Source organism: Eptesicus fuscus, chromosome 6, assembly GCF_027574615.1.
Source record: "Eptesicus fuscus isolate TK198812 chromosome 6, DD_ASM_mEF_20220401, whole genome shotgun sequence".
Lineage (NCBI taxonomy): Eukaryota > Metazoa > Chordata > Mammalia > Chiroptera > Vespertilionidae > Eptesicus > Eptesicus fuscus.
In genome coordinates this window covers 57,566,253-57,579,688 of record NC_072478.1, presented here as the reverse complement: position 1 = coordinate 57,579,688, position 13,436 = coordinate 57,566,253, and the positions used below count along the sequence as shown (strand labels likewise).

Here is a 13,436-nt window from a genome sequence, read left to right as displayed (position 1 = left end):
TAGACCGGACATCCTTCCAGATGACCTTCTTGACGAAGCAATGGTGGGCGGGGGGCTGCAGGGGCAGGGGCTGCGGCGACAGGGTCCAAGGCAGAGGTGGCTGCCTTGGCAGCAGGGGCCAAGCCCCTCGCACGAATTTCATACATCGAGCCTCTAGTTTAGGAATAAAAAGGCTCTATATCCAAAATCCAAAATTAGTACACATAATCTAATATGCGATCCAAGAGGAGAATAGAACATTTGGAGTCAGTATTTTCCTGAACAAAGCTTTAACAACCACAGAGGATAACCTCTCCTTACTAAAGCCACTCTAATATTTGAAGGAACCTACCTAAGAACATCTTGCCATTGACATGCTGTGATAAAACTGAATTTTAACCACTGAACACATTAGCCTTATTGTTTTGAAATTATGACATATACTAGGGGCCCGGTGCACGAAATTCATGCACTGGGGAGGGGTCCCTCAGCCCAGCCTGCCCCCTCTCACATACTGGGAGCCCTCAGAGGATGTCCTACAGATGGCTTAAGCCCGCTCCCCATTGGGAGAAGACCTAAGCCACAGTCTGGCCTCCCTTTGCTTGAGGCAACCGGGCTGATCAGGGGAAAGCGCCAGCCCCATCACCCCACTGCTGCAGCCACTGCCAGTCACCGCAGCTGCCAAGGTATTTTCATCAACACAGACTCCAGTCCCTTCATCATGAAAAAATGACAACTTTCTTTAAGCATTTTCAAGATGTGTCTTTCATAGGATATGACATTTCTTTCTTTATTTTTATCCTCACCTGAGGATATGTTTCCATTGATATTTTCCCCTTCCCTCCGATCCCAAGCTCAGCCCCTTCCCAAGCCAAAAGCTTCCTCCCCAGGTTTAGGCTTGAGAAGGGGTCCCCCCGCCTCACCTCCGATCGCAGATTTGGCCCTTCCCAAGCCTAAAGGCTCCACCCCAGGCTTTATGCTTGTGAAGGGGCTCCCTCAGGCACCTCTGATCATAGGCTTGGCCCCTTCCTAAACCTAAAGCCTCTGCCCCAGACTTTAGGCTTGGGAAGGGGTTCCCCCTGGCACCTTCCCAAGCTTAAAGCCTCCACCCCAGACTTTAGGCTTGGGAAGGGGTCCCCCCCCCCCAGAACCTCCGATCACAGGCTTGGCCCCTTCCCAAGCCTAAAGCCTCCACCCCAGGCTTTAGGCTTGGGAAGGGGTTCCCCCACCCACACCTCTGATCTCAGGCTCAGCCCCTTCCCAAGCCTAAAGCCTCTGCCCCAGGCTTTAGGCTTGGGAAGGGGACCCCCGCCCCTCCGATCACAGGCTCAGCCCCTTCCCAAGCCTATAGCCTCTGCCTGATGGCCGGCTGGGTGTGACCTAGGTGCCTAGGAGGTTCCCCCAATCCAGGTATGTATGCAAATTAACCACCATCTTTGTTGGGTTAATTTGCATACTCACTCTGATTGGCTGTGGGTGTAGCGAAGGTATGGTCAATTTACATGTTTCTCTATTATTAGGTAAGATGATGTCCATATAAAATATGAAACACATTCTTATAAGCTTTTTATTGACACTAGGATGAGCTTATGAAATAGTTCATAGAAATTTCTTTTATCTCGTTGTCAATATTAGTCTTCTCTATACATTTTCAACATTGAATTCAAGTGAAAAAAATGTACCCAGATTTTAAGAAATGATCACTCTTCTTAAATGCCAGCTTTGTTGAAATGAAAACAATTTTATTAAGCCATAAACAAAATAAGCATTCTCTGGGGTTTTTAATTATTTCTCCCTTTGTGAAAATAAAAATGGTTTCAATACACTCAAATGAAACAATGAAAGAAATGTGGAAGCAGATTTGCAGTTGTAAGAGTGAATTATTTAATTTAAAGGCAGCCAACCATGAGATATACAGTTGACAAAGGACATGAGATACTCATTTTTTCAGTACATGCTTATTTTGTGATAGCAAGATATTTTTAGTCAATTAGCTTGCTCAATTGACTAAGCATCTCCTACCTCATTTAGCTGAATAAAGATGTAGCAGAGGAACTTCAGCAAGATATAGTGATTTTATAGTGGCATACAGACAAGGCAGAAACAAATCCCCCATAGAAAATAACTTATTCAAAGCAATAGACAGCTAACAAAATCAGTGTAGCTGTTTTCTAAATGTAAAAACACAAAGCGATTGGAATTCTCAATTTATTTGAATACTTTGGTAAAAACTCAAGAATCAAATATCAAAAATTTAGTTGAAAAATTAAGTGGAAAAGCTCCCTACCTTGTTTATCCTATTTTTTGCTAAAATATTTATTTTTATTTTAAGACACTATGCTTTTTAATTATATAAATATGCACATTCTTCAACAATGATGAAAATATTTAAGAAATTATTACTCTCATTATTCCTTATGAATGAAGTTAACTACATAGCAAGTGAAGTGTTGAAAAATTTGTGGGATTAAGAAAACAAAGAAAAAAGTGATAAAAATATACACTAAAACATAGAGTATCCTTGAAAGAGTAGTTTAAGTATTTTTTTTTTCCAAGAAAAAAAAAAGTCGAGGATCTTAACATTCTAAGAGACATAACAATGAGTTTGGGGAATTTATCTTTCAAGATCAACAATTCAATTCCCTGAAGACTTTAATAACTTTCTTTTGTTTAATTGTCAGGCATTTCTTGCCCTGTGATAAGATAAAATTATCTATTGTTAAGAAATCTAGTGTACTTTTTTAATAAACATAAAAAAAGATATTTGATTGTTTTTAAATGGGAGGTCAATCATTAAGAATCATTTCCTGCAGCTGCCCCTCTTTTAGATCTATGATCCAAAGCCAGAAATTTAAGTGACAACAGCATTGCTACTGAACTTGACCGGACTTTCAAAAAAAGAGCATAGTTAGGTCTTTGAACAGGACAGATCACTTAAATTCAAATAGAAGACAGGTATTTGGCCCAGATACACTGTCTCTTGAAAGTTGGCCACCAGGTTTACCGAACCTCCTCTACCCCAACTGCGCCTGCCTCCTTCAGATTACCCCTGTTCTCCAGGATGCAAATAAGAAGGCTTATATCTGTGTTTTGAAATACACCAAATAATACAAGCAAGTTTTTACTTTTCAGAAGTCCTGTCAAAAATGTAAAATAATTATTTTTTCATTAAAAATAAAATATGGCTAGATGAAGGCTCAAGTAGTAAGAGTTATTGCCAGTGAGTCAAGGGGTGCCTAGGCCTATTTTGCTCTTCAGCTCCCTTTCTGAAAATGAATTGGTTCTATATCTGAGAACTCTAGGGAAAAAACAAACAAACAAACAAAAAGTCTAACTTTATTGATATTACCACAGATGTTTCTTGAGTTTTCACATTTCTGTTTCTCAATATTTGAGAAAGAAAAAAATCTAGAATCCTTAACTTACAGCACCTTTTAGCTACATATGTAATAAAAATGAAATGTTGAAAAAATAAATTATACCAAAATCAGGAATACTGATAACAATAAATTCGGGTGAGGCTGTGGAGCAACAGGAACTCTTACACATCATTGGGAATGTAAAATGGTATAGCCATTTTGGAAGACAGCTTGACAATTTCTTACAAAACTTAAATATATTCTTACCATTTGATCCACTAATTGAGCTCCTTGGTATTTGCACAAAGGTGTTGAAAAGTTATGTCTACACAGAAACTTGCACAAGATATTTATAGAACTTTTATGCATAGCTGCCAAAACTGGGAAGAAACCAAGATGTCCTTCAGTAGGCAAATGGATAAATAAACTGTGGTACATCCAGAAAATGGACTATTATTCAGTGCTAAAAAGGAATAAGCTACTAAGCCACGAGAAGATAAAGAGAAAACTTAACAGCAATATAATTAAGTGAAAAAAGGCAATCTGAAAGAGCTATATACTTTATGATTCCAACTATCTGACCTTCTGAAAAAGGCAAAACTATGAAGACAGTAAAAAGATTAGTGATTGCCAGGGTTTAGGGGAGGGATGGATGAATAGGTGGAGCACAGAGGATTCTTAGGGCAGTTAAAATACTCTATACGATACTATAATAATGGAAACCCATAGAATGTGCAATACCAAAAGAGAATCCTAATGTAACCTATGGACTTTGGGTGATGATGATGTGTCATAGTAGGTGCATCAATCATAACAAATGTACCACTCTGGCAAGGGATGTTGAAAATGAGGGAGGCTATGCATTTGTGGAGGTAGGGAGTACATGAGAAATCTTTACACCTTTTACTAAATTTTGCAGTGAACCTAAAACCGCTCTAAAAATTAAGCCTATTAGAAAGAGCAAACAAACTATTAAAACAAAAAAATTATAAATAGTTACTTTCTCAATAAATTATGCCTCAAAATAAAAGCATCATCCCATTTTCAAGGTGGAAGAATAAGGAGGTATTTTTGGGTGAGTGAGACTGAAAGGGGAATAAAGGAAAACAAGGAAAAACTCCACATTAGGTCGGTCTCCAGCCAAAGGAGTAAATAAGTAGACACAAAGATTTCCAGACATGTTGATTAGCAACAAAATCCGGTCACTGCATGAGATTGAGTTCTGGGCACCATATTTGTGGATGCCAGACTTGGTTGAAAGGCCAAACTTTGTCATCACTAAACCTTATGTCCTTGGGGTAGTGAAATGACCTAGTCCTCAGCTCAGATTCTTTATGTAAAAATAGGGAAACTAGCATTTACCTTATAGAACATTGTTCATAAAAAATTATAAAATATATAAGGATACAAGTAATGTACCTACAACTTGCAAACTTTATATACAAATTATTGTATTTATTGATATAAATAAGATGGAGTTTCTTACCAAGGATGAATTCCAACTGCGGTTCATTTGGTGTCTTCTGAATACCTATAAGTAATAGGTAAGAATTCAGATTAAAGATATTTAAGTCATTATAAACATTATAAAAAATATGTCATTGAATATTACTATGTTTCACCGTGCCCGTAATATATTAACATATTATTTGGCAGAATAAATAAAGTCAGTTGATCAGATTTATAAGCAGTGGGTTCTCAGGGGACATAATATTTATAACAGAACTAGATATAACTAAAAATTTGACTGAGCTATTTAGCTCCATAGCCATAAAGAATCTCAAATATTGTAAGCTGTGACAAATATAAAACATTTCCCACTGTGTCTGTTTCTTTTAAATGCATGGAGACAGAGATGGAACTTTCAAAAAAGGACAACCTCTCCAAAGCACTCTTCCATATAGAGTTTTCTTTCAAACCACTCCAACCTGCTATACACAGTGAATTATTAATTTAAAGGATATCTCTTCTTAGGTTATGAAGGGTATTATGCCGGTGGTTATACTGCCAGCTTATTGAGAGCTCAAATCAACATTCTATTAAATGCCTCTATTTCTCTTGCTGGAGTTTTTTTTAAAAAACCTAATAATATGACTCAATGATTTAAGATGCAGTAGAAGGGAAAGTAAGTCTGAGGACAAAGGTAAGGAAATGGGAACATCTAATGATTAAAGGTAGGTAGACCAGGCTGTGATAAGTGAGAATGGCAGGTGGATGCCTGAAGACCGCACACAGTACAGGGGCTTCCTAAACAAGAGTGGATGAGGCCTGGGATGCCATTTGTTAGCTCTCATGGTGGCCAAAGTGGCAAAACTAAATTATGGACAAGTAAACCATTTGGCAGTAATGTAAGAATATTATGCAAATCCTTTCCTTCTTTATTTTTACTGGTGGATTCATCAGATACTATTTAAATTTAATAGCATCTGGTCACTAATATGTTGTTAGAACCACCTCTCTGTATAAAAATCATCCATTTTGTTATTTATAGAGTTCACAGGTTTTGCATGGTAACCATTTTATTTTTCTTCCTGCTGACATTTAACAATGCTATAGTTAACAATTTTAGACTTTCCAAGAGAGGTTAAAGTGACAATCATTAGGTAGGCCTTTGTGCATTTTGAATAGTGTAGATTTTTTAAAAGGTTATTAACAATTAACTCTGCTATAAGCTCTGACAACCAAATTCCTCAAAAAATGCATCCAACCAATACCATTTTCTAAGGATTATTTTTATAATGTAAATTAAGTGAGAGGTTAGGCATATGTTTGCCAGTATTAATAACTGGTCAACAAGAACCGTCTGAAAAGAAAAGAAAGGACACAATTCATGCTAAACAATAAAACCTGAACCCTAGAATTTTGAACATGGGAGAAAAACATATAATCTTCCAACGATTTTAATTATCAGAGTAGCACAAATCCTGATTGTAATGTTCAGATGTAAATCTTGCCCAAGTCTCCAAGTTTGCTCTCTCTATGGGACTTGGAGCTCTCAGGTAGGGCAGTGACAGGAGTGCAATCATTTCACCCTAAAGCTTTCCACTTAGTCCTTGGTGTTAAAGAAAAAATGTCTATGTTCCGAAAAATAATTCCACATGAGATTATACAAATGATAAATAGAAGGGGTACTTAAGAAGTATTAGTTAGTGTCTTAATACACATTCAGCAACTTTGATTCTACCATTTGATATTTAACAGTTTCATGGACTATCATCAATCTCATAAAAGATGATAAAAGGTAAGAAGCATTTCATAGACTCACAACAACAAAAGAAGTAGTGCAAAGGGAAAACATTTTGTTAATCTTATGCCATTTGTTAGAACCCCAGTTTCTGTGTGTTTGGTCAACCCAATGTGCGTTGTCAGAGACTTCCAAGAAGGGGCACACACATACTTACTTGTCAAGTGAAAGTCCCCACTCTCATTTGCCTGGGGTGTGGGAAGGAAGTGCTGGCCTTCTTCAGATGTGCCTTCCTCTTTGATTTCCATGATCAACCTTCACAGTTGCTTACTTTTTAGTTTTCCAATGTTTCGTGTCCAAATGTCACTACCAATGATTCCTGGTTTAGTATCGACGTATCTTCACACTAAAGACCTGATATCCCACTCTAAAATCCTGCATTGAGGAAACATCAACAGCAAAAATGTCAGTTACTTTAGAGTTCAGTCTACAGCTAAGAATTAAAGATGAGTAGAGGCTATAACTACCTGCCTGCCTATTCTACTTCTACATTCAAAACCAATCCACCCAGTTAATATACCAAGAATTCTGGGTTAAATGGGTATTTTCCCTGCAATTATTTTATGGTCATATGAGGGAGTTCTAAATCTTGAAAGGTATATTCGTTCTCTTTTAGTTCATTCTGCAAAATAGCAGATAGCTACAGGGGATGCTAACTTAAATGCACCTAATTTAGCAGCAAGGACAGATAGCATCTTGTCGAAGCATTATAATGTTTTGCCAAGATGAATATTACTTTCATTCTTTCCATTAGAACTGCCCTTTATACTCATCTCTCCAACCATCCTTGTTAGAACATTATTCATGAACACATAAAGATAATTTGGCATGACATTCTTCTTCCAAGATGAGCCAACAGGTTGTGCAGGGGAGTTTCCAACCTCATCATTATCCACAAAGTCTGTTGCTGCTCTGCCTGATAAAGGTGTAATTGTTTAATGATCGAGGTAGAAGTTGAAAAGAATGAATAATAATCCTTAAAAGCTAAAGCTCAAGGGGAAATGAAAGCAATAGCAAAGTGATGAAAATTAGCATGGGGAAAGGAACCTTTCCAAGAACTTACTACCCTGTTAATACAGACAGCCTCCAAGTTTCCAATTCATTTTGATATCTAGCATGATATACATGACCAAGAATTAAACAGAAAAAAAATCAATGTAGTTTTAAATCAAGTGACCAGCTGAATTAAAATGTATAAAATCTCTAAATGTCTACCAATGCTGTTTAATGAGATTGCAGCAATAGAGTTTGGATTTGGAATACTGATTTAGTCTCCAACTACACAAATCCACAGCCTTACTCTTTGTTGTGCTTAACAAAGCAACTTAATTTATAATTCAGCTCTAGTTTTTAAGATCATCTGGCAAAAATTAAATCCATAAAGCATCTGGAATCTTTAGAAAATAATACAATAAGGTTGCAGATAAATACACATTGGGCTTCTAAAGATATAACTAGGAACACTTGCTGGGGTAAAGGGCCATTGCACCATATTCTGTCAATTTGAAAATTGTATTTTGAATTAATACAATGCTTTCTAATTTATTTTTTAACTATTTAAGTTTAATAGTCTTTCTGGTAAGGGCATGTAGTCACTGAACCACATTCTCTTCAGAACCTATGACAAATGCATGAGCATTAGTGGGGGTGATATCTGTGGAAGACTGCTATGTATAGGACTTAGATACAGGAGTTGGTTGACTTTACTATATTTCTTGACCAAAGACTCAACCCTCAATTCTGATCAGTCACCTTAAAAATTGAAAAGGAGACCTTAATAAGGTAATACGAATGAATCCTAACAAAATCCCAATTCTGCACACTCATGGTGAATAATAAAATAATGTAAGTTCTATGTGTGGGTGTGTGTAATTTGGAGGTGAGTGGAGAGGATTAAAGTGAGATGCCTAAAAGGACTTGTTAACATGGTTCAGTTTTACGCATAATATAACCCATTCAAAGCTATTCACTATCTGAAAAATAACTTCAATTTTAGAGAGAATGGAGCCACACATACAAAACTGAAAGGAGAAATCAAACCCACAATGATATACATTTTCTCTCATTAATGGAGAAGAAAGTAGGCAGAAAAACAGTGAGGATATAGAAGACTGAACAATACTGCCAACAACTTGACCTAATTGACATTTTAACACAATTCATCCCACAACAACAGAATACTGATTTTTCCCCAAAAATATACAGGAAAAATTCATTAAGATTATATCTTAATTCTAAAATAAACCTTAACAAATTTAAAAGAATTAAAATAAAAACAAGTATATTTTCTGACCATAATAAAATTAAACTAGAAATCAAAAAAATATCTGGAAAATCCCCAAATATTTGAAAATTAAACAATACAGTTCTAAATAATTTTACATATTCAGAGGTTATTCATAGGATATATACATATATGAACATATTTGAATCAGAATGAAATCACTGCCCTACATATTAAAAGATACCTGGAGGAAATTTTATATTAATGCTTATATTAGAAAAGAAGATCTCAAATCAATGATCTAAGCTCTCACCATGTAACTAGAAAAAAGGCAAATTAAACCTAAAACAAGCAGAAAACGGAAATAATGTGTGTAATAAGCATAACTGATAAAGATTTAGTCTCCAAAATATATTAAAAATGTTAGCAAAACAATCCAATGGAAAAAAGCCTATCAAAATATATAAACAGGTACTTCAAAAATATCAAACACAGATTGCCAAGAAACAACTTACTAGAGCCTCAACTTCACTAGTTATCATGGAAATGCAAATTAAAACCGAATGAGATGTAAGTATATAACCATCAATAAGTAAAAATTTTGAAGTCTCAAAAGCTCAAATATTGATGAGGATTTAGAGCAATATAAACTTTTATGCGCTGTGGTGTTCTAACCACAATGGAAAATAATTTTGTAATATCGAGTAAAGTTGAACAGCAATTCCACTTCTAAGCTATATTCTAGGGAAATTCTTGCAAACACATACCAAAACATAGAAGGAGGTTCACAGCAAATCAACTTCTAATAATAAAATATTGAAAACAGGCTAAATGCTCAGCAATAAGAAAGTAGATAAATATATTGCTATCTATTCATTCTATATAAAATGGATTGTCATCTCAAATATCAACATTGATTAACTTCACAAACGGAAGTATAGAGCAAAAGAGGAGAAAGAGTGAGGAGGAGCTGAAGGATGGGGGTGGGATGGTACTTATAGAAAGCTTTGAAACATGTAATATAATACTCTAATTTTATATTATATAGGGGTGCAATCACAGAGAAATGCATGATAAATAGTGAAATCAGAAGAATTATGATGTCTGGGAGGAAGGTTTTGGGAAATGTGATCAGGGAGAGGAACACAGGAGCCTTAAAACCAGGGCTATGACCCACATGGGGATTCACTTTTGTCTTCACTGCTCATTTTCCCTCCTGGGAAACGTCAGGGTACTTGGGAGGCTATCACCACCGTAGAATAATTATATTCAAAGTTTTGCAACTAGGCCCCTATTCTCAGGAACAGGAACCTACTCTTATTTTATATCATTCAAAAACAACGGCAGAATAAAAACAAAGGTTTTGGGAAAAGGTTCTCTTTGAGAAAAATGGACATAAATTGACAAATTTGATATTTTACCTGAAAAAACAACAATTGGGCTTTTTTTTTTTAAGGTCAAGGCCCTCCTGGCTTCTCATGAGGCCCCTGACCAGGCAGAGGGTAGCTCCTGTCAGAGCAATGGATTAGCATTCAGGGGCAACATTTCTGCCCAGGAAAACCAATTGCATCAGAGACAATTGAATTGTCCAGGCCTTCAGTATGGTTTTGCTACCAATATTAAATTCAGTGAGGGTCTGCTTTGTCACAGAAGAAAAAAGATGAGAGTGGTCAGGGCTCCAATTTTATCCAAAGCCCAGCTACTGGGGCTCAGTTCTGAACCAGCTGGCAATGTTCTTCTCAACTTTACCCCGAGGAAGCAGCCCTGACGTGAAACAGAACAGAAGACCCATGGACTTAGCAAGACCAAACAGCAACAGTCTTTTAAGGCTTTGCCACTTAAAATATGGTCCCTGGGCCTGCAGTGTCTGCATTCCCTGGAAGCGTGTTAGAAATGCAGACCGTTGAGCCAGACCCAGATCCGCTGAATTCGAATCTGCATTGTAGCATAAGTAATTCCTGTGCACATTCAAGCTTGAGAGGCACCACTTTGAGGCATAGAGGACCACCAGATTCCAGATTTGTAAACTAGGAGAGCAGAAGAGGGAGTTCCAGCAGATTTAAAAAAAAAAAAAAAGTCAATATGGTCTAAAGGGCCATGTCACTTAGCCAGTCTTTCTAGACAGATGGCAGGAGCGTTCATGGATCCTGGCCTGGACTTCAGCCTCTCCAGCCACTGACTCACTTCCAACCTCCATCACTCCTTTCTTCCCAGGATCTCCTAATCTCAGTATCTGCCTGGGACCCCTGATACCTACCTATTCTCTCACTTACTACCCAGCCTCTTGGTGATGGACTCTTGCCAGTGACCAGTCTTAACCCGGCCTAGATTCCATCCCACTCTTACTTCACTTTATCTTTGCTCTCTCCAGCCTCAGCTCTGCTGCCTGACTCTTGGCAGTCTACTCAGCTCTTGGCAGGTTAGACCCAGGTACCTCCAGGGCTAAACAGAGCCAGGTCATGCCATGCCACACTTTGAAAAGTGTTGGAGCTTGGCAAGGACACTTATATGGCAGCTCACATAAGAACTGGTGACTTAATGTCCATCCATGCAGGCGCATTGTCCAGAAATTTGCTGAAAATGTCTGGACTGTGGGTTTTAGGGCACAAAGCAGTTCAAATACTGTGACACAATGAAATAGGGAGAAGGGGATAGGATGGTGACAAGAGAACCAATTCAATAAAAAATAATAGACCAGCATCATACACTTCCTTTTGCTCCCTATAAACACCAACTCAAAGGGGCTCTACTGATATCCATCCAGTCTTCACGAAGTTCTCTTCACCACCACTTCTGAAATTCATCTTAGCCAAATTTTCTAAGGACTTATATGCCTTTCTGAGTGCACATTATGTGCCATTCTCTTTGTCATCACTCTATATGCATCAAATTAATATTCATAACAAATTTAAGATATTAACTCCAGCCTTACCAGTGAAAAACTGAAGGTTAAAAAGTAAATCATTTCAGGACCCATGTAATAATTACAGAACCATGGATGTGAACTTGCGTGTCTGATTTCAGAGCATTCTCTCTGTTCTTTTTACCATGTTGTTTAATTTTACCCTACCAAAATTTATAAACTTTTATTATCCCTTAATAAAGAAATTAGGGCAATGGGCAGAGAGAAAGAAGGGAGATCTAGGAGACATTTATTTATGCTTTCATTTACGTTACTTTCTTTCTTAAAATAAAAACCTCTGGAAAACCTATAGTCTGTCAATATAGCATTTAATGCCTAAGTGGCAGAACCAGGGAAGAGAAAACCAGGTCATGATAGATGTTATATAATTCCATTTATAATGTCATTTCTGATGGAGACATACTCATCCCTTGTTCTTTTACTTGGTCCTGATATGAATATATTTTCAGTGGACAGCCAGCATGAAAAAAAAATCAAGAATAAAAATTCTAAATAATTGAAGTTTGAAAATAGAAACTCATGATTGAATGCATCCAGTTCTCCAGGTCCAGCATCTGGTTACTTAACAAAGGAAAAATATTTTCTTCCTTTGCTTCTTTGAATCATAGGGCTCCCTTTTGGAGATCACAGTCCAGTAAAGTAATAACCTCAAATTGTGATGAGTATTAAATGATCATTGAAACTAGCAAAATCATTGTGTTCAAACGGACAGAACACAATGCAGCAATGAGAGAACTCCGTTCAGCAAGCAGAGGGACTATGTCTTTGGTTCATTATAAATCAGAGAGCAGTCTGTTGCTCAACTGTTTCAAATTAGGATAAGAACAATGTTAGTGTCCACTGTATAAAAAGTAAAATTGGGTCTGTTTTGATCCCTGTGACAAGGCAACCCATACTCCTGAGAACTCAGAGGGCTCTGCCTCAACACCACATCAGATCTGAGCCAGAATTTACATTGTTTCCCACAGTGACCTAATGTCCTGAGGTGGGGGCACCTGGACCAACTTTGGGAATACAGCTAGTCAGCCATCGGAGGTGTGAGCAAGTATCCTGTGTTAGTCATAAAGAGGAAAGCATCCTGAAGAATTACAAAGCGAGGATGGGAAGCATGCTTGATTTGATCTCAGGCATCCCTTTGCAACAGGTTGGTTACATATGTCTACCTTTAAAATACTAGGATAATATATTTCAAGAGAATACAGCATTGAAGAGACTTTAAGGAATCGGGGTCCTCCCATTTAGGGTATGAGAACACACAGGCCCAGAAATGGGACAGAAGAGCTCCTTGTACCCAGCTTGCTAATGGCCCCACGGGGATTAAAGAGACGGTTCTGAGGTGGGCTTTGTGCCCTTCTCTTCAGTGTGACACTCTTGAGTGCTTCTCCTATGTCGCCCAAAGGATCAATGAAAATGGGATGGTTCAGAAAAGACGGATGTCTCATGGAAACTTTTTCTTCTATAAATACGTCATGTGATACATTGGGTTTTGTTTACTTAAGAAAAACTTGTGAAAGCTGATCTCAAGCCCCAAATCTACTTTAAAAAACAAAAATTGCTATCACACAGCAAAGGTTTTAAAAGCTAGTACAAAGGGGTTATATAGCAATTTACTAGATGCTTGGGCACTTTTTTAATGGCCTTTACTGTCATCTGAAAAACGAAGTTAAAGACAGGAGTTTATTGTCTACACTTAAGATAACAGGGTTG

At 37.4% G+C, this 13,436-nt stretch overlaps 1 protein-coding gene across 1 annotated transcript in view; it reads right to left on the bottom strand.

Annotated features, from left to right (window-relative positions):
- The window catches only part of INPP4B (inositol polyphosphate-4-phosphatase type II B), a 562,110-nt gene that overhangs the window by 281,101 nt on the left and 267,573 nt on the right, over nt 1-13,436 (bottom strand). Inside the window, exons 4-5 of the mRNA XM_008143795.3 lie at nt 6,740-6,957; nt 4,825-4,869 (exon numbers count right to left, since the gene is read on the bottom strand). Coding sequence (XP_008142017.2) covers nt 4,825-4,869; nt 6,740-6,830 — 136 coding nt within the window. The 5' untranslated portion in view covers nt 6,831-6,957. The remainder of the gene's footprint in view (nt 1-4,824; nt 4,870-6,739; nt 6,958-13,436) is intronic.